This window comes from Taudactylus pleione, unplaced genomic scaffold (assembly GCF_031769625.1).
Source record: "Taudactylus pleione unplaced genomic scaffold, aTauple2 ptg000381l, whole genome shotgun sequence".
Taxonomy (NCBI): domain Eukaryota; kingdom Metazoa; phylum Chordata; class Amphibia; order Anura; family Myobatrachidae; genus Taudactylus; species Taudactylus pleione.
The window spans coordinates 11243999-11267556 of NW_028284782.1; the positions used below are offsets into that span (position 1 = coordinate 11243999).

Below are 23558 nucleotides of genomic sequence, written 5' to 3' on the forward strand. Positions count from 1 at the left end.
AGCAGAGGAATAGATGATAAATACAGCAATATTTAGGCCCAGTGGGTCCAGCAGCTGAAAGTAGATGACACAGCATTGATAGTTGAGCTCAGTGGGTCTAGCAGCTGAACATGGCTGTTGGATCTAAAGGAGCTGTGAACTTTTGATCAACCTACCTCTTTACGTCTGACTTTTTGGCGGATAATGTAAAGTCTCAGCTCCTACTTTTTCTCTTTTTATGAGTGGTGGTTCCTATGAATTAAAGGTGGGTATCCCTGGGGTGGCAAACGGAGCATAAGGTTTATGTTTAAACATATTCCCAAGGATATTATTGCTATATTTGGGGGCCCAGGATAATTAGTCATTCAGAATAATGTTCCCTTAGAATTGCTTGAAAACACATCTAGTTTTAGATAACTGCAACTACTTAAACACCGATATTTAATTCTTAGTGCAATTTACTGTATGTTGTGTTCATAAGACCATATACATTTCAATTCCGAGTTTTGTTTTATACCTGTTTGTTCCCAATTGTAGGGCGCTATATAGATAAATGTTAATAATAATATCCACCTATGCATCGGCATCTGCATGCTGATCATTCACTCACGGCACATCTCTCCTCACAGCGCAAAGTAATTGTAGCTTGTAATATCACTAATTACTCTAATAGCAGTGGTTAGATAACATGCTTGAAAAGTCTGTCATTAGGCAACCAAGACTCATTGGTTAAGAAATGTGATACATGCATAGGTGTTTTGTGAGTCAAAGGGTGTCTGAGATGTAATTCCTTAAACAATACTTATAATCATCTAAATAAATGTAAAGTCTATTAAAATAACTTTTTTTTCTAGGTGTTAAACTGAAACTCAAAGGAATAATTATGTTAACAGGTAATTAACAGAGTTCCTCTATCTCTTCTAGGACTACAAAGTAGTAGGTAATCAGGGGCTATCAGCAGCGAGCACCTGCTACTGGTTACTAGCTTACAGTTTCCCTTGTTCCTCCTGAGATTCCATCTTGCTTGAATGGATCAAAGAGTGTTTCTTTTCATAATGCGAGTGTGTATGTGAGGACACGGTAAGACGTCGTTCAGGGGAAGCAGTTGAGTCAAAAAGGAAGAGTAGGTCTCCAAAATGTCTCCTCATATTGTCTTACATGCAAATATAAAACATTTAATAAAATGCTTGGCATTCATATTTAATAAACAACAGTATGTTACCATGGGTTGCTCAGGGACCCGGCAGTCAGGGAGACTTTGGGATCACAATGCCCACCCACGAAGCTGTCAAACTGAAGACAACAGCTCTTGCATTCAATACAGATCATTATCTGGCACCCAGTTTCCTGAGTAACGAAACAGGTGTCCAAAATGAAGCAGCGACTATGATGCAAGAGCTGGTGGCTTCTATTTGACATCTTGGATAAGTCAACAGCGGACAATCCTATGAGCCATTGAAGGACAGTTGTGAATATGTTTGCTATGGAGCACAAGAGTGAACTGACTCATCATGGATATTGGGTCCACTGGCATGTACTTTTAATGTGCATGCTTCCCACATACCAACTCATCATTTAGTAGAAATGTATATTCAAGCCATATCTGAAAAGGGTTTTTGCTCTTCACTGACAGGCTGGAAGCTTAAGTGACAGACAATATCTGTAATCGTCTTGAGGTACATAACAGATGAACAAACAATTTATTTTGTACAAAACAGATGCCTAGGCATTGAAGCTGGGCTATTAGTGACATTTAAAAAACATTGTAGGATGCACATATTCTTTTTAGAGCAGTAGGATCCAACACATTTAATTTTTTTTACATAAATAAAATATTTAAAAATACTTTAAAAATGCCTTTTTCCATTTTTTTTATTTATCCATAAATATTTTTTTCTCATAAGGCTCAGTGTTTTCTGACAATACTCTAAAACATTTTTTTGTTTTCCTTTACACAAAACTTTTACACTTGTTTGACTGTGTCAAACAACCCTTTACTGTATAACAGAACAGAAGAGACAAAACATTTGGAAACAGTAGCTAAATAACAAACCTCTTTGTTCTGACTTCGAATAAAACCGAGCAGTGAAGTCAAGGTTTTTTTTTGGCTTAGAACAAGAAGTGCAGATCACCTTTTTTTCTGCGTACTGAAAAACGTCACAATGATATTGATCTATGTTCAATTCCACCTGTGTTTCTTTTGAGCAATAAAATAATTAAAACAAAAGATAACTTAAGTGTGATTTCATGCAGAACTTACTGTAGCTACGAGAGATTATAAGTTCCCTGAAATGTAGCTGCAAATAATAATATATCTGAGCATTTATCAAACAGAAACATGTGAGAAAGACAAAATAATAAAAAACACAAGTACAAGAATCAATAACACAGAGGATGTTAAAATAGACATCCGAAAGCTGAAATAAATTTGTTCCAATGTTATATTATACGTAGGCATATTTACAATGGGTGTGAGTATGGAATGGTTCATGATATAACATTTCATTTTGGATCTTCATTATATACAGGGGCCAGTCATCAGAAAGGTGCAACCATTTTTAAAAAAATAAGCTATGCTCCATTGCAGACACAACTCTGCCTCATCTCTCTCACATTCACTACAGAACACAGCTTAAGCTGCCTATATGAGGAAACTGACTGTGAAACACAGTGGTGACCATGGATGAACTATAAACATGGTCTCTTGCATGACAGAAGGTTTAGATAATGAACATTTACACTACATTTTCATGAACTGCTTCAGGTGTGATGTTTTTAAATATCCTGTACAAGTTGTGCATTCTTGTAAACAGGAATGAATACTAGAAAGGTTTAGGACTTGCAGGTTTCTGTGACACTATGACTCTGCAGGAATAACATTGCTGGAGGCTGATGGCCCACCCTGAAAGGCTGCCTGTCAATAACTCCAGCAAAACATCACCATACAAGAAGCAGGGGCTCAGGGAGGTCTTGTTGCTGCTTTCGGCAAAGCTGGTGAATGAGCAGTAGGACAACGACTAAGCTGGTGGAAATATCATACATCACCAGAGCAGTAGAGGACAGGAGACACATCTGAAGGCTTTGGCACTGGTAGAATGAGTCTTTGGATGGATTTAGGACCATGAAATGATGAGGCAGCCTGAGGTGAGCAGAGTTCATATAACATGGGAAGTTCTCATGGCACATGGATGGATAAAGTGTTTTCATTAACTTGTGCAGGATTTTGCTTCCTTTCACTAGTGGTCAGGATAGTTTGCCGCAATGCTGTCATACCCACAACCTATGTGCCACCAAATGTCAACAAGATCATTTATACACACAAATTATCTGTACGCACATTTATAGCTATATTTATGCTTGTCATAAGGATTAAAGAGAGTAGGGTTTTAATCTGGGTATTTTTTCAATATGTATCCCTGTCTAGACAAATTGAAATGCAGGGATGAAATAAGCAAAGGCAGGTAGGACAAGAGCCCTGGTACTGTGTGTGCTACACACTGATCTTACTAACCTACGTCTTAGGCCTGAAAACCAATAACTACAGTAAAGTGTGTTGTTAAAACTAAAACTTGAATTTAGTTAAACTTCATAAACCATTGAAGTCTATATGTAGCATCAACACTAACATTTAGAAAAATGAAACAAAGGGCTAGATTTATTATAGAGTCATTTACGGTAGGAATGTTACAATGTTATTAAACTGTTCATTTATACATTAGATTCACTTGAAAATGTAATTACATTTTGTTTTGATTCTTTCTGGCAAGAATTTAAGTTAAGAAAACATTCGCAAACTGCTCCTTGTCAAAAAATCCCCCCAAAAATGTAACTATACGTAGGCATGGGAATAGATGTCCTTGATAATAGTGCTATCATACAGTAGCTTGCACAAGTCTGACTAACAGCGACTTGATGTTGGAGAATACCTCTTCTTGTATCCAAGTGGGCTGCAATGTCTTGTATTTCTATACCAGGCTTAGACAACACATGACTCGCCAGCTGTTGAGGAACTAAAAGTCCCAGAATGCCTAAATGCCAACAAGTAATGGTGATAGTTGTAGGTGGAGTGCCACTGATTTCCTAAACATTTTGTGAACAGCTGAGTATGTGTGTAAGACGTGCACAGGGCTTCACATAAAATAACACAATAGCATTTACCACTAATGAGTCATAGTACACTTGGAGGCTGGTTCAGTGATCTACAACTACAGACCACAATAATTAACACCTAAAAATAGCACCAAGTTTGGAAAAACACCCTGCTTCACTACCATACTCTACGGTGCACCTGATCCTAAAATATCGAGCTAAAAAAAAGCATATGGGTTAATGTGACTCTCTGCTTTAAACCATGGGTGTTTACAGTAAATGATGGTATTAAAATGCAAATAATAAGCAGAGAACTGGGGGCTCATTCCCCAGAGTTTACCTGTATCAGTAATCTGTGGCACAATACGATTTTGGCACGTTAAAACAATAGCATTTGTATAGATGTTTAGACTGAAATAGCTACAGCTGTTATATTATGTCAATATATAATTGTCTAATGCGCAATGATGATTTTACACATTATGAAGCAGTGAATATGCTGGTGAAAGCAACAGGAAGGCAGAACAAGAACCGCACTGGCTCAGAGGTGCGTTGGTTACTGTAAAAATAGATTGCCATCCTGGGTACAGTATTCGCAGTTACCGTCTCCAAATACTGTTATAGAGAATCCGCAGAATATGCTATCAAAGCAGAAGATCAAATATTCCTCTGTCACTAAATAAACAAATTGCACATATCATTAAGCAGATCCAAAAAGGCAAATCTGGGAATGAAGTAAATGTGTGAAGAAGATTTGGGGCTGATTTGCTATGTCTGAATATGTTGAAATTATCAGACCTATTTTTAAAGAAATTTATAATTTTAAAAATGTGCAAAAATATAATTATTGAGTTGATTCAATAATTTCATAAACCTTTTTCTCAATTTTACTTTAATCAACAGGCAGCTGGTAAATAATGAAATTATTAGTAGCCTAGCTGGCTGGTCTGCGGTTCAGTGTAAACCCCGCCCTTTACAAGCACCTGTGCAATGTCATTAAGCTGATATGAGCGACCACCATACTTTTTGTTAGCTGGCTGGTCATGTCTGATCTATCTGGCAGCACTAGTATTTTGTCATAAATTAGCAAATGCTCTCACCTCATCAGACTTATAAATGGGGAAAGTAAACAGGATTCCAGAGTGTGATCTACTCTTCTAGGAGTCTCCTGGTCATTCTGGGAGAGTAGACATGTATGGTGTGTTTTATTTGTGCAATACATACCTTTTCATAGTATGTATGTATGCAAAAATGTACGCACACATCGTATCCCAATGTTTACGCATCTTACACTTATGACTGGAGAAGGGAAATCAGTTGCCAAGTACAGTACAGGTGTGTTCATGTGATTGAGAATCATATAAGGGTGAATACAGATACATCTGTCAGGAGGTGCATCTCTTGTAGATGCTGGGGAGCTGGTGCAAATATACACATTATTTAGCTGCTTCTAAATGGCTGCTTGTGCATATGGGCGCTTCCAGCTAATGTGGTGGCTATATAATCAGGACTTAAGTACCAATTTAATTTGGACTATTGCAGGAGTGCATCTCCCATTATATCCTATGGAGACGTGAATGCGCGTCTACGATCACGGGAGTCCATCTCGTGCCACGCATAGCGCGATTTGCTGCGCTATGGACAACAATGTGGCTGGGCAGATCTGTACAAATGACAGCAGCTGTAGCAATCGCATAATTTCTCAGTACCACTGTGTACAAAAACGCAGCCACAACGGGATTAGCGTCCACCTCTCAATCAGGCCTGAATGGGAGCATATTTACTAATTATCAGCTTGTCAAAGCCGTCGATCATCTGCAGCTTTGACAGCTGTATTTAAAACGCCAATAGAAATAAATGCTAATCCTATTGCTGTTTTAAATCCATCGGTCAAAGCTACTGATGACCAGCTGATTAGTAAATATTCAAAATAATAGTAAATAACATGCTGATTAGCCAATTTACCCCCTGGACTCCTTCTCTCCAGGCTATATGAGTGAGGGCTAGAAACCATGGTAAAGTATGATTTCCACCCCTGATACCAGAATGCATGGCTCTAAAAAATAAATGATATCTTTATTAATATAGCTGGGATTTTTTCTGTTCATTCAGCTTTATATTGAGATGGTAAAGGAGACAATACAAAGTAGAAATAAAAATCAGGCCATCAGGACAGTGTGGCTAGGGCTGCAATTAGTTTGACATGTGATTTCACTTGCATTTAAATTTGGAATTTTTACACAAAAGGCAATCGACCAGGTGGTACCTGGCCTTACAGTTATAAGCGGATATAGCGGGCAGTAAAATATACAGAATTTTAAAATATGAAAGTTGTTACAGGAAAAATCTGTCAGTGGCTCCTGCTCTGTCAGTAGCTCCAAATGATAAAGTGCAAATATTTGTTTTATAGTGTACAGTACATGTAGGAGTCCGTGTGTCAGTTGCACAGGGTGCCATTACAGTTGCTGCTTCGGGCAGCAGAAAGACTGGGCACACTCTGTATGGTAAACCTAACTACAGAAAATTCCCGGGCACAATTTTCCAGAAATACATATTTATTGCCCTAATGAGGTGACCTGCACCTACCTGGCAATCAATTAGAATCGTAAGGCAATGTAGATATACTGTAGACGGGAATAAAACTAAATAGAAAAATGCCCTTCTAAAAGGTAGTCTGTCACTGAGGATTTATAGGGAACTGGGCTCTAAGTTATACAGTAGATATGCTTGTATTTCTATACAATTACCAGCTCTGATACATACAGTACATGTCTGCTTCCACTGCTGGCTGCTAATACCAGGACAGTTAAGCAGAGAGGTAGAGATTCCAATGTATATTTTCATGTAAGCTTGTTGCTATTTTGGCTGGAAGGTGCATTCATTCTTACTGACCACACTATATTCCCTTTATATATTCTCCAATTCTTATCACAATTTATTGCAATGTTTGCATTTATAATCTAGAGATCGTACTGTAATAGGTTACAGAAAACTGCTAACATCACAGACACAACCTCTGGAAGTAGTGTAGTCTGCATTATCTTAGCATATTTATGTGCAAACTGTGATATTCATTTTTTGCTAAGCACATAGTTTATGCTACACTGCATCTGTATAGAAAGCTTACTATGGGCCCTGCACACAGTGCTTTAGCAGCTTAGTATTATGTTAAGGCTGCTCTGTTAACTGATATTAAGAAGTAGTCAAGAACTTGAGGGACAACATGTCAGTAAAGGGAAGACAGTCATATAGGTCACTTATCTTTTATATCACACTGATTTCAATACTGCAGTACAGCTGCCAACAGACTAGAGTAGCTGAGCATATACTGCAGTATGATTCAGAGGTGGACGAAATGCCGATGTTTATGGAGTTCAGCAATTCCTTTGTACCTCGCATGCAGCAAGTCTGATTACTGACTAACAGTCAGTGATTATTTGTGGGAGGTAACGGGGGAGGGGGGAGAGTCAGCCTGCGACTGAGTCTGTATACGCAGTTGCAAAGTCTCCGGTCGGCTGACCCTATTGTTGCTCAGAGGATCCATGTCTTTGTACAAATCTTAGCAGCTGCGGATTTAGCATATTTTCGCAAAACCACTGCATACAGAATTGCAGTAGCGGCAGGATTTCCGTCCACCTCTTAATCAGGCCCTATATTTCACCATCATTCCAGTTTAAATTGGTGTATTGAAAAAAGCTACATAGTATATATACATAAAGGGAATAGATTCAAAATGTCTTAGTTGTGCTCTGATCTGGAAACAGTAATCACTGTTATATACCTGAATGAACATAGGAAATATTATATTAAATCTATACAAAAATTGTACAGTTTGGAAATCTTATATTGGTTTAGGTATATAGTGTTTAATCCACATAACAAATAACATGTGCCCCCTCTGGTGTCAGTGACGCCCACACAACATTCGCAATGCCTGCTGATCATATGATTGTCATCAGTTGATTGGGTGTGAAATCAGTGCATATCTGTATGTTGTGGAGCTCATTAATAAAGCACAGCCAAAGCGCACGGCAAAACACCACTGATAGTGCATCTCTAAGTGTGCAAAAAGTGTTTAGGAAGTACACTATATACTTCCCATCAGAGTCCAACCTTCAATTCCTTTCAATAAAATAAATATTTCCATTTGTGTCATAAAATATCACTTGGTTTATCTTATTTATGGCTTTAATAAATGATGAGAGTGAGGGGACATCAGAACAGTTTTTATTATATGTATCACTTTACTGTGTGTGAAGTTTCCATTACATTTGGCAGAGTACATCTAGTAACGCACTTTGCTGCCAAAGACTTTTAATTTGACCCATATAGTGGAGAAGAGCATTTGTAGACACACTGGCCACCTGTTATGTAAGAGTCCCATGTGCAGTGTTCTATGTATTCTGTCTTCATCATAGCACACATTAGAAAACCCCCCAAAACTAGACCCACAATATAGTAAAATTACCAGGAGTAAATGGTACTCACTTCCACTACCAGCCAATCGCAAATGGTTAATCACAAGTGGTCAATCATAAGCAAGCCAAATTGCGTCAGCCATATGTAGTAAGTTGGCAGGTAATTTTTAGATTTGTAAATATAATGCCATAAAATAGTTAAGTTGTTTTTATTTAGTAAATTTTTTTTAGAAAATTGTTAATGTATTTATTTCTTTTATGCTATTGGTATAATGGGTAGGAGGTCCTAAGATATTCTTTGGCCAGTGTGTGAATGACTTTCACTATAACATAGGAACCCACCCTCGAAACCAGCCAAGGCCTAATAGTGCTGTAGCTGATGCAGATATACTATATAGACAAAAGTAATTGGACACTGACAGCAAATAGATCAAAGAGATTTTATTGACGTCAGTTCTTTGTAGGTCCACCATGTGCAGTGATTACTGCAGACACCCTTCTTGGTAAACTGTCCACAAGTTCCTGGACAACAGCAGGCGGTATGTTTTGCCATTCCACCTTAAGTACAGTGACCAACCGTGACAGTGAATGTGGTCGAGTCGGCCTAGAACACACCCATCGCTCCAATTCATCCCAGAGGTTCTCAATGGGTTAAGATCTGGATTCTGAGCTGGCCAGTCCATCCAGGTTACCAAATTTTCTGTATACCAGACCAGCGTCGCCCTGGAAACATGACAGGTGGCATTGTCGTCCTAATAAAAACATTTCTTGTTTCCATAGAATTGCAAGTGCATGGGCCTCCCTACGAAGTGTTCTTGTGGAAACCGCCACATTAGTGAACATTTGGAATGGTATGCAGGGGACCATTTCACTTGCGCGTGGGGTGTCCAATCACTTTTGTCTACATAGTGTACTTGGGAGGGGTCATAATGCATGTGATTATTATGTTTATATTGTGCATGAATAGTGTTTTATTGCATTAAAAGTACAGGATGAATCCCCATCTCAGTGAGCAGTGACCTCGTACTGAAGTCCTCGTGTAAAGAGTGATTGGCCGTGCCTGGCAAGGATGCCCCTGAAACCAAACTCTCTCTACCCCTTTAAGTCATTCCAATAATGTCGCTCAACAAAATGAAATCTCGTTTTTGTATGCTCTGTAAAACGAAGCTAACGGATGGGATGCCTTCACTCTGTCCAACTCCTCCTTTCTGCCTGCTCCTTTACAAATGTGGCTATTTTTCGCCACTGAATGATTCACCTGGCGTAAATCTAGCACACAGCGGGTCATAGACATTTGTGCTGCTGAGCTTCCATTTTGCCGTAGTGAATGATCTCCTGTGACTATGAGGATGTCCAGCTTGACAAGCCCTCAGGGTTTCCATTTATGATGATATCCCTATGATAGAATATTGCCTGCTAACGTGTATTTATTATAGACGCACTGCTCATGCCATAAAAACCATTGGCAGCCCTGCATTACTGCATATAACAAGTGGATTTATAAATGGTTAGACTGACAATTGATGTGTTAGCTTCTAAAACATTATACCTAATATTTAGATTGATTATATTAAACTAAAAATAAAAAATACCATAATCAGCCACCTTGTTATTAATAATTATTTTAACCAGCAGTAAGAGTGGATGCACCTTCAAATGTCATGATTGAAGCATGAATAATAGCATTTGCTTTTATTTCCTGCTGGTGGTCTATAAAGCGCCAGTCCCAAAGAACCTGGCACAGGGATCTTACGGCACAGTGAGAGGTGGGCACAGCTGGCAGTTGTGAGCTTGGAGACTCAATCATCAAAGTGTTCCAGGAAGAGAGTGTAGCAAGATGATGGGGAACAGAGACACCAGCCCAGCCAGATTCTACAAACAAAAGGACAGACGCACCTTGGGAAAGCAATGTAAGAGATGAAACAAAGGCAACTGTTTAATATGCTCTGACACGGTCTTCCTCTATACTCAGGGGACATACAGACCCATTTAAATGAATGAGTCTATACAGTCTGCAGCATGGGAATATGTGTTCCACAGCATATTAAATACAAGAGCCTAAGGAAAATATAGCAGACAGGAGAAATATACTAAACGACATACTGTAGCAAAATAATATCATTACCAGTTAAACAAAAAGCAAGGCAGATAGGGAGATGCGTTACAGTGATGACTAGTGTTATAGGGGGAGAGGAACAGAGAGAAAGTAACAGCTTTAAAAGTACTTGCAAATGTCAGTTTACAGAGAAGCCTATAGGATACTAAGTGAATCACTATGTAATACTTGTCATAACATATTTATACCTCCAGCCAGCACCAGGACTGACAGCCATTATTACAGTGCGCTGCTGCCCTTCCAGCTAAAGTGCTCTACACAGTACACAAAGAGCCTCAGGGATGTAACACCACAGACGTTATTGCCATTCTGACAGGGAACTATTCCACTTACTGCGTGGCTGGATTCCCCACTCAAACATGGCTTTGGGCATCACCTGCACAGAACAAGCATGCAGCATTTAAGTATACCAAGAGTGTAAGGATATCAAGCAGCAGATGTTTTACCATGGTCTTTTAGTTACAAAGCTCACAGTGACCCCAAATAAAAACAACAATTAGTGGCAATAGAAAATAAAATTTGTGCCGGTTTGTTCACTTAGAAAAATGAAGTGATAGCATATTAGAGTTGTATGGGAGCAAATCAACTAAAATTAGAAAAAAAATCTTTGGAAAGTACAGAAAATGAATATTCCCAAAGTGATAAAATGTAGCAATCCCTGTTTGATGATTTTCATCCATATTCCAGAACATCTACAGAACAGGTAAAGCAATAGATACCTAGCGGACTCACTGGTAACTACAGAGCTCTGGCACTACTAAGTTAGTGGGAGGATCGATATACAAGCGAGAAGCTACTTTCTTCTGTTCCTGCTTCTGTATACCTTCTGAATAAAAACAAATTTAAAGAAGAGTAATTAAAAATGGCACAGGCAGCTTCTGGTGCTGTCCTTCCACTCCACATTCAAAACTCTGCATCTAATTTCATATAGCCGTTAACTAGACTGTAAGCTCCCCCATTCGTCTCTTGTGCAGCAGTGCTTTGTTGAGAATTGGCCAGAACGGTTGCGCTCATGTAGGCGATGCGAATGCGGCAAGGACAACTCCTTCAGGACCAGAGGGACAAAGCAATGAGCTGACAATCCCGCTGGATCTGCAGGTGTTGCAATATGTTGTGTGAATATCATGAAATGAAAGCAGGATGTGTATTTTCTTTAGAGCGCTCTCCATTAACCACTGTGTTTTCCCCTCTGATTTAGAGAGAATGTTCTTATAAGCAAAATGTGCAATTTCCACTGGTAACCAGACACCCCAGAAACATTAGTGGTCACTAACACGGAAAGCAAGAGAGGTCCCAGAGTCCAAGGAAAGAAACGTCTAAAGTCTTGTGACCATGAATGAACTCTTCAGAGAGAGACATTGCTTCATGGAGCTTTTCAAAAGCAGAGCAGTTCCTGTTGTCCGACGGGGAAAAAAAATGTTTTTTTTGTTTTTTTTATTTAAGGAAAAAAACAGTTTAAAGTTCGTTTTCCTGTCTTGTTTGCTTTTATTTTTATTTTTTTGGTCCTTTCATAGTATAGTTGCAACAGTGCTTTTCCGAAAAAAGGTCCATCTATAAATATAATTTCTTTTTTTTTAAATTTTAATATTCCTTTCTCAATATATATTTATATATTTATATTTCTGTATTATTTTTTGAAAGGCGTCAACCTGCTGAAGTTTTGCCAGAACGGGGACTGACTTCTCCTGGGTTCAGTGAACTCGAAAACTTGTGGCTGTGATATGCCATCGGTCACCATATACTGTCCTTGGATGGCCCCTGGCTCCTGAGGTGGCGGGTATGCTGGAGGGACGGAGCGGGGACAACTGACTCCAGCTACAAGAGAAACACATCAGTTACAGTGTTGTAGAGCAGCACTCTATAAAAATACTTGGCATGCATAAAAAAGTGTTATAGTTATCCTATAATAGGACATAATTTAACATTTTATCATTTCAACAGCCATCATCAAATGTTGGGTAAAACATCAATCAATACAAATCTTATATTCATGTGCAGATTTTCAATAAATACATGTCAAATAAAGATTATCCCCATAAATTGCCCAATTTGTATCACATAATAATTATTCGGCTGGGACTACCTGGATCGACCGTAGTCTCGCAATGTGCGAGAATTCTCTCCTCTCCGGCTGGAGGGAGTGTAGGGGTAGCTGGCTCGTGAGTAGTGTTACAGCACAATATCAGAGTGCTTGTTCATCTTGTTCTATGTTTGTATCCAACGCATTTCAGCAGCGGTGCCTTTATCAAGGACCCTCCGGCTTCAGAGGAGAGAATTCTTGCACATCATGAGACTATGGCCAATCACGTGACCGGGAACCAGAAATTTCCAGCTGCAGGAGACGCATGCTCTAGCATCCGCAGCAATGGACCCTGACTCCCAGACACATGCCAACACCGCCGACAGGGGATCCAGTAGGAACAAGGGAATGGGAGAGGAAAGCGACACGGCACTATCCCGCCAGACCATAAACACCCTCCAGCCACACCAGCGGCATTGCACTACAGCTACCGGCAAGGGTAGAGAAGCGCATCCCAGAAGAACCAGAATGTGGTGAACACTGATGGGACGCTGCCAGAGTGTGACACTAACCGCAGCTTGAAACTTTGCAGACTTCAATGTGACAATTATCCTGGCTTCCATTACATAATTATATTATTTGTGACTTTTACAGAGGTACACACTATCCCAGACTGAGGAAGATTGGCATTTTAACCAATTTCTGAATACCTTAAAAAGAGGGAGCATAAACTCCTGAAATAGGAGCTTATGCCAAAAGGTGTTCCTAAAGAACAACCTGGAATCCTACCTCTGGCAGGGTCCTCCATTATAGTGGGGTATACCATCTTGGAAGGTACACAGAAGGGTAGTCTCCTAAAGACCCACCTAACTGAAAGCAAAGTGACTATTCTATATCTGATCTTGATAAATGATAAAATCCATTACAGTCTCACAACCATTATTATACAAATTCACATCTTATACAGCTACTGCATCACACATACATATCTCTCCCTTTTTCTTATCCTATTCTTCCCTCAGGATTGGAGGTTAGTGTTTTTTTATTTTATTATTAAAGATGGTAAAAGGTGTTTAATTTGGAGGAGTTTGCTAGATTATTTTTTTGGATTGGTAATTTTGTAGGTTAAATTCAGAGAAATATTTCAGTGTTGATCCACAATATAAGTTGTAAGTGAATCCCTGCCTCCATTCATTTCTTCAGCAGCAGATCAGGAATGAGTTATTCCAATATTTTAACTGGATACAATTTTGAACCTAAAGGCAAATACATTTCTGGAAGCATTTCTTGGCCCAGGATTTAAGACCATGGGTCACACTAGGGATATATATCATGTAGTGACTGGACTAGGTTTATAAGGAGCCAGAGAAGGTGTCTAAATAGTGGACCTTAGAGCTTTCTCTTCCATTTGTACCCAAGCTTTGTCAGACTGTAGAGATTCTAAATTGTGTGAATTATCTATAATAGAAGTAAGATGGTATTACAGAAAATAGGAAAATAAGAGTTATGGTAGACTTATCCATTGATAACTATTTTTCTTCGAGATCCTTTGGGCCTCAGGGATACCATAGGGGGAAATGTGGTTGGAGAGATCCAGGCACCAAACAGTTAAAGCTTTCAGCTCCCAGGAAGCCTCGGGTCCTCCTCCATATATACCCCGCCCCCAGCCACAGGCCTTCAGTTTTTTAAATAAGCCTTAAGGCAGGAGAAGGAAAGAGGAGAAGAAAGAATAATCATACACCAGAAGCACTCTCACACAAGATGAGGGAATCCATGACCGAAAGAAAAAATACCCAATGCAGCCAGGTGCATCAGGATGGGTGCCCTGTGGACCCTATGGACCTCGAAGAAAAATTGTTATCAATCTCTTATTTTCTTCTTCAGGGTCCATAGGGATCCACAGGGATACCATGGGGATGTCCTAAAGCAGTTCCCCTAAGGGTGGGGGACGCTCCTGAGCAGAAAGGAGAACTCGTCGCCCAAAGGAAGCATCCTGAGAGGCAAAAATATCAAAGGCGTAGAACCTAAGAAAAGTGTGGACAGAAAACCATGTGGCTGCCTTGCATAATTGTTCAGCAGAGGCACCACGAGTAAAAATGCCCACGATGGCCCTACAGACCAAGGAGAATGTGTTGTCAGCATGTTTGGGACAGGGAGATCAGCCTGTGTGTACACCTGAAAGATAGTCATATGTACCATCGAGCCAGGGTCTGCTTGTTAGCTGGCCACCCTCGTTTGTGAACACCATATAATACAAAAAGAGCATCTGATTTTCTAACAGAGTTTGTACGCTCCATATAGATATGGAGAGCATGAACTACGTTCAGGGAGGATTTACCTACAGAAAGATCTGGAGCCTGAAAAGCATGAACTACAATTCTTCATTTACATGAAAACGGGACACTACCTTAGGAAGGTAACCCTCCCTTGAACGAAGAACAGCTCTATCCTGGTGAAAAATCAAAAATGGGTAGCGACAAGAGAGCGCTGCCAAATCAGAGAGTCTGCGTGCAGAAGAGATAGCGAGGAGAAAAAGTGTTTTCACTGTCAACCAGTTCAAGTCTACAGAGTTCAGAGGTTCAAAAGGGGGAGCTTGTTGCCCCTTAAGAATCAAAGATAGATCCCATTGTGCTACCGGTGGGACAAAAGGAGGCTGAACTCGCAGAACTCCCTTAAAAAAAGTTCTAACATCTGGTATTGTAGCAATCTTTCTCTGGAACCAGACTGACAATGCAGAAACCCGCAATCTCAAAGTGGCCAGGCGAAGACCAAGGTCTAAACCAGCCTGGAGAAAGCCAGTATCCGGAAAACTCTAAACAACTTAGGTTCGTATTTCCTGTGGGAACACATTGACCAAAAGAAAGTCAAACCCAGTAATAGTTGCGGGCAGAGGCAGGCTTTCGTGCCCTAAGCATCATTTGAATCACAGAGCTGGAGAAACCTTTGGCACTTTAGATGGAAGATTCAAAAGCCACGCAGTCAAAGCCAGACGAGTTAAGTCCGGATGTCGACAAGGACCCTGCGTTAACAGATCCTGCCATAGAGGAAGAGGATACGGACTGTCTATGGATAGATTCTGTATGTCGGTTAACCAATGACGTCTGGTCCAAGCCGGAGCCACTAATATTACTGTCCCGCCTTCCTGCTTGAATTTCCTGAGGTCTCTTGGGAGGAGTGAGATTGGAGGATAGAGATACACCAGCTTGAAGTCTCATCTTACTGCCAGTGCATCCACGAATGCTGCTGATGCATCTCTGGACCTGGACCCATACCTGTGGACCTTGTGGTTGTGACGTGATGCCATGAAGTCTATGTCTGGTAGACCCCATTCACCAAGAGCTGAAACACTCCTGGGTGGAGAGACCACTCCCCGGCGTGTACAGTATGTCCTGATGACTTACGAAGTCTGCTTCACAATTGAGGACTACCGGTATGAATATTTACCAAGATGACCGGAAGATGACGTTCTGCCCAAATCAAAACCTTTCTCACTTCCTTCATGGCTGCATAACTTCGCGTGCCTCCCTGATGATTGAGATAGGTCACTGTAGTCACGTTGTCGGACTGGATCTGGACCAGCCTGCCGTGGAGGAGTATACAGTGCTTTGTATACTGCTCGCAGCTCCAGAATGTTTATTGGCAGATGACTTTCCTGATTTGAAGATTCTCCATCTTCCCTGAAAGGTGTGATGACCTGTCACTGCCCCCATCCGTGAAGACTGGCGTCCATGGTGAGAAGCACCCAATTTGGAATCCAGAATGGACGCACTTTGTCTAGATGATCCTTTATCAGACACCACAAGAGGGAGAGACGAACCTCTGGAGTGAGAAGGATCCTCTATGACCTTATTAGCTGATACTGTCCGTTACAATCTTTGCAGAGGCCTGGAATGAATCTGAGCATACCCCACCATGTCGAAGGTGGATACCATTGATCCCAGAACCTGCATCGCTGATAGAATGGATACCCTTCACTTGCATAACAGTTTGCGTACTCACAATGATAGGGCCGCAATCTTGTCCTCCGGTAGAAACAACCTTTGTAGCTGAGAATCCAGAAGTGCTCCCAGATGTACCATCTGCTGTGTTGGAGAAAGAGAGGATTTCTTCCAATTGATGATCCAGCCGTGCTTTTGTAGGCAGGCTATGATCAGTTGAAGATGGTATTGTAAAATAACTGGAATTTGTGCCAATATCAGAAGATCATCCAGATATGGTAGTATTCTGATTCCTTGACAATCTGAGAAAGGCCGTCATGATTGTCATTATCTTGGTAAATACCCGGGGGGCCCTTGATAGGTCAGAGGGCAGTGCCTGAAATTGGTAACGTTATTGTAGGGCAGCAAACCATAGAAATTGTTGGTGGGATGGCGTAATAGGAACATGCAGATACGCATCCTGAATGTCCAGGAAAACCATAAAATCCCCAGGCTCCATTGCCAAAATAATTGACCAGAGAGTTTCCATAGAGAGTTGAGCGATTTTAGATTTAGAATAGGGAGATAAGACCCATTTAGTTTCTGAACCAAAAATAGATTGGAATAACAACCCCTTCCTTGTTACAATACAGGAACCGGGATTATTACCCCTGCCTGCAGCAAGGAGTGAAGGGCCTCCTGAAGGGCAAAGGTCTTGACCGCACCTGATGGAGGATCTGTGCAAAAAAACTTCTGGGGAGGTTGCTTCCGGAAAGTGAGAGCATACCCCTGAGAGACCACTTCTCTCACCCAGACATCTGTTGTTGTTTGATACCAGTAATCAGCAAACTGAAGAAGTTGGCCTCCCACCCTGGGATCCCCCAGGAGGAGGCCCACCCCATCAGGCCTTGGGTTTGTCATCCGGCTTAGAAGCTGGACATCTGGCCAGCGCAGATCTCTTAGTTTGTCCCCTGGATGTCCTGAGAAAACTAGATAGCTTGGAGGAAGATTGTTCTTTTATTTGTCACTGAGGACGAAAGGACCAAAAAGAAAACTGCCTAGATTTTACTGTCTCTGTAGATGACAGACCTGCAGACTTTGAAGCCGCCAGAGTAGCTATTATCTTATCTAACTCTGCTCCAAAAAGTATATTTCCATAAAAAAGGTAGGGTTTCCAGAGCCTCTTTGATCCTGTATCAGGTTTCCGGGATCTTAACCAAGACCCTGCGTGCCACTACTGAAGCTGCTGATGCTTTAGAAGCTAAAATTCCAGCATCTACTGCAGCTCCTCCCAAATAGGAGGCTGCTTCCCGTATGAGGGAGATATACATCATCTGTTCTCTGGTAGCATCTGGTATAGAGTCTTCCAATGCCCCCGTCCATTCTTCAACAGCTTTGGCTACCCAGGCTCCAGCCATTGCTGGATGAGTAACAGCTCCCGATGATGAAAATATTGCCTTAAGACATGTTTCAATTTTCATATCTGTAGAATCCTTAAGAGAAGATGCTGATGGAATAGGCAACGTAGTATTTTACTAAGTGCGTCACGTTAGAATCAACAATATGAGGTACCTCCAACTTAGTACATTCTGAAGCTAGGAAAGGATACAATGATGTTAATCTTTTATTCACATAAAACCATTTATCTGGGTTACCCCATGCTTCCATAAGCTCAGTGAGCTGTTCCGATTTAGGATACTTCGTATTGGCCACCTTCCAGTGTTTAATCACTGGAGCCTTCTTACTAGGGGCTGATTCATTATCCTGAATATTTAGGATTGATGTAACCACCCTCACCAAAGAAGGAATATCCACTGTGGAGGGATGGTCATCCTCTCCCGAGCTAGACCCTGGAGAAGAACCCTGCACATCATCTGATTCCTCTGATGATGCATCTGAATCCATATGCTGAAAAGACTGCTAAAAAGATTAACTTTTGCTTAGGTGCCTTAGTAACTACCAGTCTGCTTGCAACAGCTGACTGAGCCATTCTCTGACCTGAGTGGGCATAAGCATCCATCCAGGAAGAATGTGTAGGAGGTGCAAACACAGCATGCTGTGGGTACCCCATACAAGGAGGCAGTATGGGAGTAGCCATATAATCCACAAACTGCTTCATAACCTGAGACAAGAAGGACACCCAAGATGGCTTTTGTACAGCGACTGGTATACTGGACTGGTGAGGTGGTTCTGTATAACAGACAGCACACAAACCATCCTTTATAAAGTACTGAGAGGACAAGCCCGCCAAACAGGCTTTACATGAAACCAGCACAGGGGCCTCCTCCTCCTGATTTACTTTACTTTTTCACATATCAATTATAAAGGTAACAATGCAATGTAATGTGACAACCTTCACAAATAAATGTGACGTATAAAGAAAAACCCCACATACCTTTAACAGAGGGATGAGGTGAAAAATAGTAATAGTTATAACTGACAGTCAAAAATAAAAGGCAGTATTAACACAGCAGCTAGTAAACAGTCACATATAATGCATATGCAAATTTAGTTGCACTGGGCTCTGAATCAACTACTAAAAACACAATGCTTGGTAGGAAATAGAGCACTATATACCTGGCCCATAGGAGAGGTATACAGGGAAACTGACCCAAAACCTCCTGAGACCAACAGCTACAGCAGCGCACAAATAGTGGACTGTGAGCGTCTCATATACACGAGGCGGGTAGGAGGAGCGACCCAAACGCGCAAAAACCTTTGAAGGAACTGCGTCTGGGTCGGGGGAGGAGATGCTGGGGGAGCGACTACCTCCCCTAAGCCGCATCAACCTACCAGGTACGCTGACCTCGTGGCAGCAGAAGCGTCTACTGCAGATCCCCAGCGTCAGACGATAAGACCCTGATGGTCTAGTGAGGATGCGGACGCCCCGGGGCCTGACTGCAGCGGCTTCCGGTGCGTCTCCTGCGCTGGAAGCAAGGACTACCGTGTGAGACGCCCCGTAAGCGAGGAATCGTCTTACCTGACATCTCTGTGCATCCGGTTCCAGTCCGGGTCTCAGCATTGCTGCTAGCAAGCTCAGCCGAGACCTGCAGAAATCACCAGCCTGGTTACTGGTCTTGCGGCCTGGCAAAGGTAGATGGAGTCGCAGTACATGCGTTTTAATTCAGACGCTCAGTAGTGCCAACCCAAAAACATTAAAAATAAAATAAAACATAAAATAAAAGCTTAGTGCTGCCTGAGCAGTCCCCTGTTGCAACGGTGAGTCTGAATCCTGCAACACCAAACGAACAACTGAAGGCCTGTGGCTGGGAGCGGGGTATATATGGAGGAGGACCAGAGGCATCCTGGGAGCTGAAAACTTTAACTGATTGGTGCCTGGATCTCTCCAACCACATTACCCCCATGGTATCCCTGTGGATCCCTATGGACCCTGAAGAATATTTTTTTTTACTAAAGAGAAACAAAAGCATATGCTATTGGACTAGACATTGGAATCAGTCTACAGTGCATCCGGAAAGTATTCACAACACTTCACTTTTTCCACATTTTGTTATGTTACAGCCTTATTCCAAAATGAAATAAATTAATTTTTGTCCTCAAAATTCTACACACAATACCCCATAATGACAACATGTAAGAAGTTTTTTTTGCGATTTTTGCTAATTTAATAATAAAAAAAAAGACCTAAGAAATCACATGTACTTAAGTATTCACAACCTTTGCTCAATACTTTGTTGATGCACCTTTGGCAGCAATTACAGCCTCAAGTCTTTTTGAATATGATGCCACAAGCTTGGCGCACCTATCTTTGGGCAGTTTTGCCCATTCCTCATTGCAGCACCTCTCAAGCTCCATCAGGTTGGATGGGAAGCATCGGTGCACAGCCATTTTCAGATCTCTCTAGAGATGTTCAATTGTAATCAAGTCTGGGCTCTGGCTGGGCCACTCAAGGACATTCACAGAGTTGTCCTGAAGCCACTCCTTTGATATCTTGGCTGTGTGCTTAGGGTCGTTGTCCTGCTGAAAGATGAACCGTCGCCCCAGTCTGAGGTCAAGAGCGCTCTGGAGCAGGTTTTCATCCAGGATGTCTCTGTACATTGCTGCATTCATCTTGCCCTCTATTTTGACTAGTCTCCCAGTTCCTGCCGCTGAAAAACATCCCCACAGCATGATGCTGCCACCACCATGCTTCACTGTAGGGATGTTATTGGCCTGGTGATGAGCAGTGCTTGGTTTCCTCCAAACAGGACACCTGGCATTCATGCCAAAGAGTTCAATCTTTGTCTCTCATGGTCTGAGAGTCCTTCAGGTGCATTTTTGAAAACTCCAGGTGGGCTGCCATGTGCGTTTTACTAAGGAGTGGCTTCCGTCTGGCCACTCTCCTTGGTGGATTGCTGCAGAGATGGTTGTCCTTCTGAAAGGTTCTCCTCTCTCCACAAAGGAATGCTGTAGCTCTGACAGAGTGATCATCAGGTTCTTGGTCACCTCCCTGACTAGGGCCCTTGTCCCACGATGGCTTAGTTTAGATGGCCGGCCAACTCTAGGAAGAGTCCTGGTGGTTCCGAACTTCTTCTATTTACGAATGATGGAGGCCACTGTGCTCATTAGGACCTTCAAAGCAGCAGATATTTTTCTGCACCCTTCCCCAGATTTGTGCCTCGAGACAATACTGTCTCGGAGGTCTACAGACAATTCCTTGGATTTCATGCTTGGTTTGTGCTCTGACATGCACTGTCAAGTGTGGGACCTTATACAGTCAGGTGCATAAATATTGGGACATTGATATAATTTTCATATTTTGGCCTCTATTCACCACCACAATGGCTTTGAAATGAAACAAACAAGTTGTGCTTTAACTGCAGACTTTCAGATTTAATTTGAGGGTAATTACATCCAAATCAGGTGAACGGTGTAGGAATTACAACGGTTTCTATATGTGCCTCCCACTTTTTAAGGGGCCAAAAGTAATGGGACAAACTAAACAATCCTGAAATCTAACTTTCACTTTTTAATACTTTGTTGTAAATCCTTTACAGGCAATTACAGCCTGAAATCTGGAATGCATAGACATCACCAGACGCTGGGTTTCATCCCTGGTGATGCTCTGCCAGGCCTCTACTGCAAATGTCTTCAGTTCCTGCTTGTTCTTTGGGCATTTTCCCTTCAGGTTTTGTCTTCATCAAGTGAAATGCATTCTCAATCGGATTCAGGTAAGGGGATTGACTAGGCCATTGCATAACATTCCACTTTTTAGCCTTAAAAAACTCTTTGGTTGCTTTTGCAGTATGCTTCGGGTCATTGTCCATCTGCACTGTGAAGCGCCGTCCAATGAGTTCTGAAGCATTTGACTGAATATGAGCATATAATAGTGCCCGAAACACTTCAGAATTAATTCTGCTGCTTTTGTCAACAGTCACATCATCAATAAATACAAGTGAACTAGTGCCATTGGCAGCCATACATGCCCACGCCATGACACTACCACCACCATGCTTCACTGATGAGGTGGTATGTTTTGGATCATGAGCAGTTCCTTTCCTTCTCCATACTTTTCTCTTCCCATCACTCTGGTACAAGTTGATCTTTGTCTCATCTGTCCAAAGGATGTTGTTCCAGAACTGTAATGGCTTTTTTAGATGTTGTTTGGCAAACTCTAATCTGGTCTTCCTGTTTTTGTGGCTCACCAATGGTTTACATCTTGTGGTGAACCATCTATATTCACTCTTGTGAAGTCTTCTCTTGATTGTTGACTTTGACACATATACACCTACCTCCTGGAGAGTGTTCTTGATTTGGACAACTGTTGTGAAGGGGTTTTTCTTCACCAGGGAAATAATTCTTCTGTCATCCACCACAGTTGTTTTCCGTGGTCTTCTGGGTCTTTTGGTGTTGCTGAGCTCTCCGGTGCTTTCTTTCTTTTTAAGAATGTTCCAAACAGTTGATTTGGCCACACCTAAAGTTTTTGCCATCTCTCTGATGGGTTGGTTTTGATTTTTCAGCATAATGATGGCTTGCTTCACTGATAGTGACAGCTCTTTGGATCTCATATTGAGAGTCGACAGCAACTGATTCCCAATGCAAATGTCACACCTAGAATCAACTCCAGACCTTTTACCTGCTTAACTGATAATGAAATAACGAGGGAATAGCCCACACCTGTCCATGAAATAGCTTTTGAGTTGATAGTCCCATTACTTTTGGCCCTTTAAAAAGTGGGAGGCACATATAGAAACCGTTGTAATTCTTACACCGTTCACCTGATTTGGATGTAATTACCCTCAAATTAAATCTGAAAGTCTGCAGCTAAAGCACATCTTGTTTATTTCATTTCAAAGCCATTGTGGTGGTGAATAGAGGCCAAAATATGAAAATTCTGTCAATGTCCCAATATTTATGCACCTGACTGTATAGACATGGGCATGCCTTTCAAAATCATGTCCAATCAACTGAATTTACCACAAGTGGACTCCAATTAAGCTGTAGGAACATTTCAAGGATGATCAGTGGAAACAGGATGCACCTAATCTCAATTTAGAGCTGCATGGCAAAGGCCGTGAATACTTACGTGCACATGTGATTTCTTAGTGTTTTTTTTTATTACATTTGTAAAAATCTAAAAAAAACTTTTTACACGTTGTCATTATGGGGTATTGTGTGTAGAATTTTGAGGACAAAAATGAATTTATTCCATTTTGGAATAAGGCTGTAACATAACAAAATGTGGAAAAGTGAAACGTTGTGAATACTTTCTGGATGCACTGTAAATAAGTATAATAATTTAGGTAAGACAATTTTTTGAACTGTGGCTATCTTACCCAACCAGGATAAGATTGCTATTGTTGCAAAAGGGTTTTCATGTATCTTAAAAGGGGGGAGAATTAAATTCAATATGGTTGATTGGGTAGAACGTATCTGGATGCTTGACTATTTTATAGATGTGAATTTCCATGCATTGTGGCATTTAAATATAGGGTATGCCAAAGTCTGCATAGAAAGGTTGAAGGGTAGCACCTCTATTTTAGGAGTGAGCTTTTTGACCCATTTTTGCATTACTGAGT

The 23558-nt window shown here is 41.2% G+C and overlaps 1 protein-coding gene across 5 annotated transcripts in view; it reads right to left on the reverse strand.

Annotated features, from left to right (window-relative positions):
- Positions 1–1656: 1656 nt before the first annotated feature.
- The window catches only part of ARHGEF9 (Cdc42 guanine nucleotide exchange factor 9), a 500659-nt gene continuing 478757 nt past the window's right edge, over positions 1657–23558 (reverse strand). For all 5 annotated transcript variants that reach the window (XM_088445573.1, XM_088445574.1, XM_088445572.1 and 2 more), the window contains one exon: positions 1657–12417. In XM_088445573.1, coding sequence (XP_088301699.1) covers positions 12230–12417 — 188 coding nt within the window. In that variant the 3' untranslated portion in view covers positions 1657–12229. The remainder of the gene's footprint in view (positions 12418–23558) is intronic.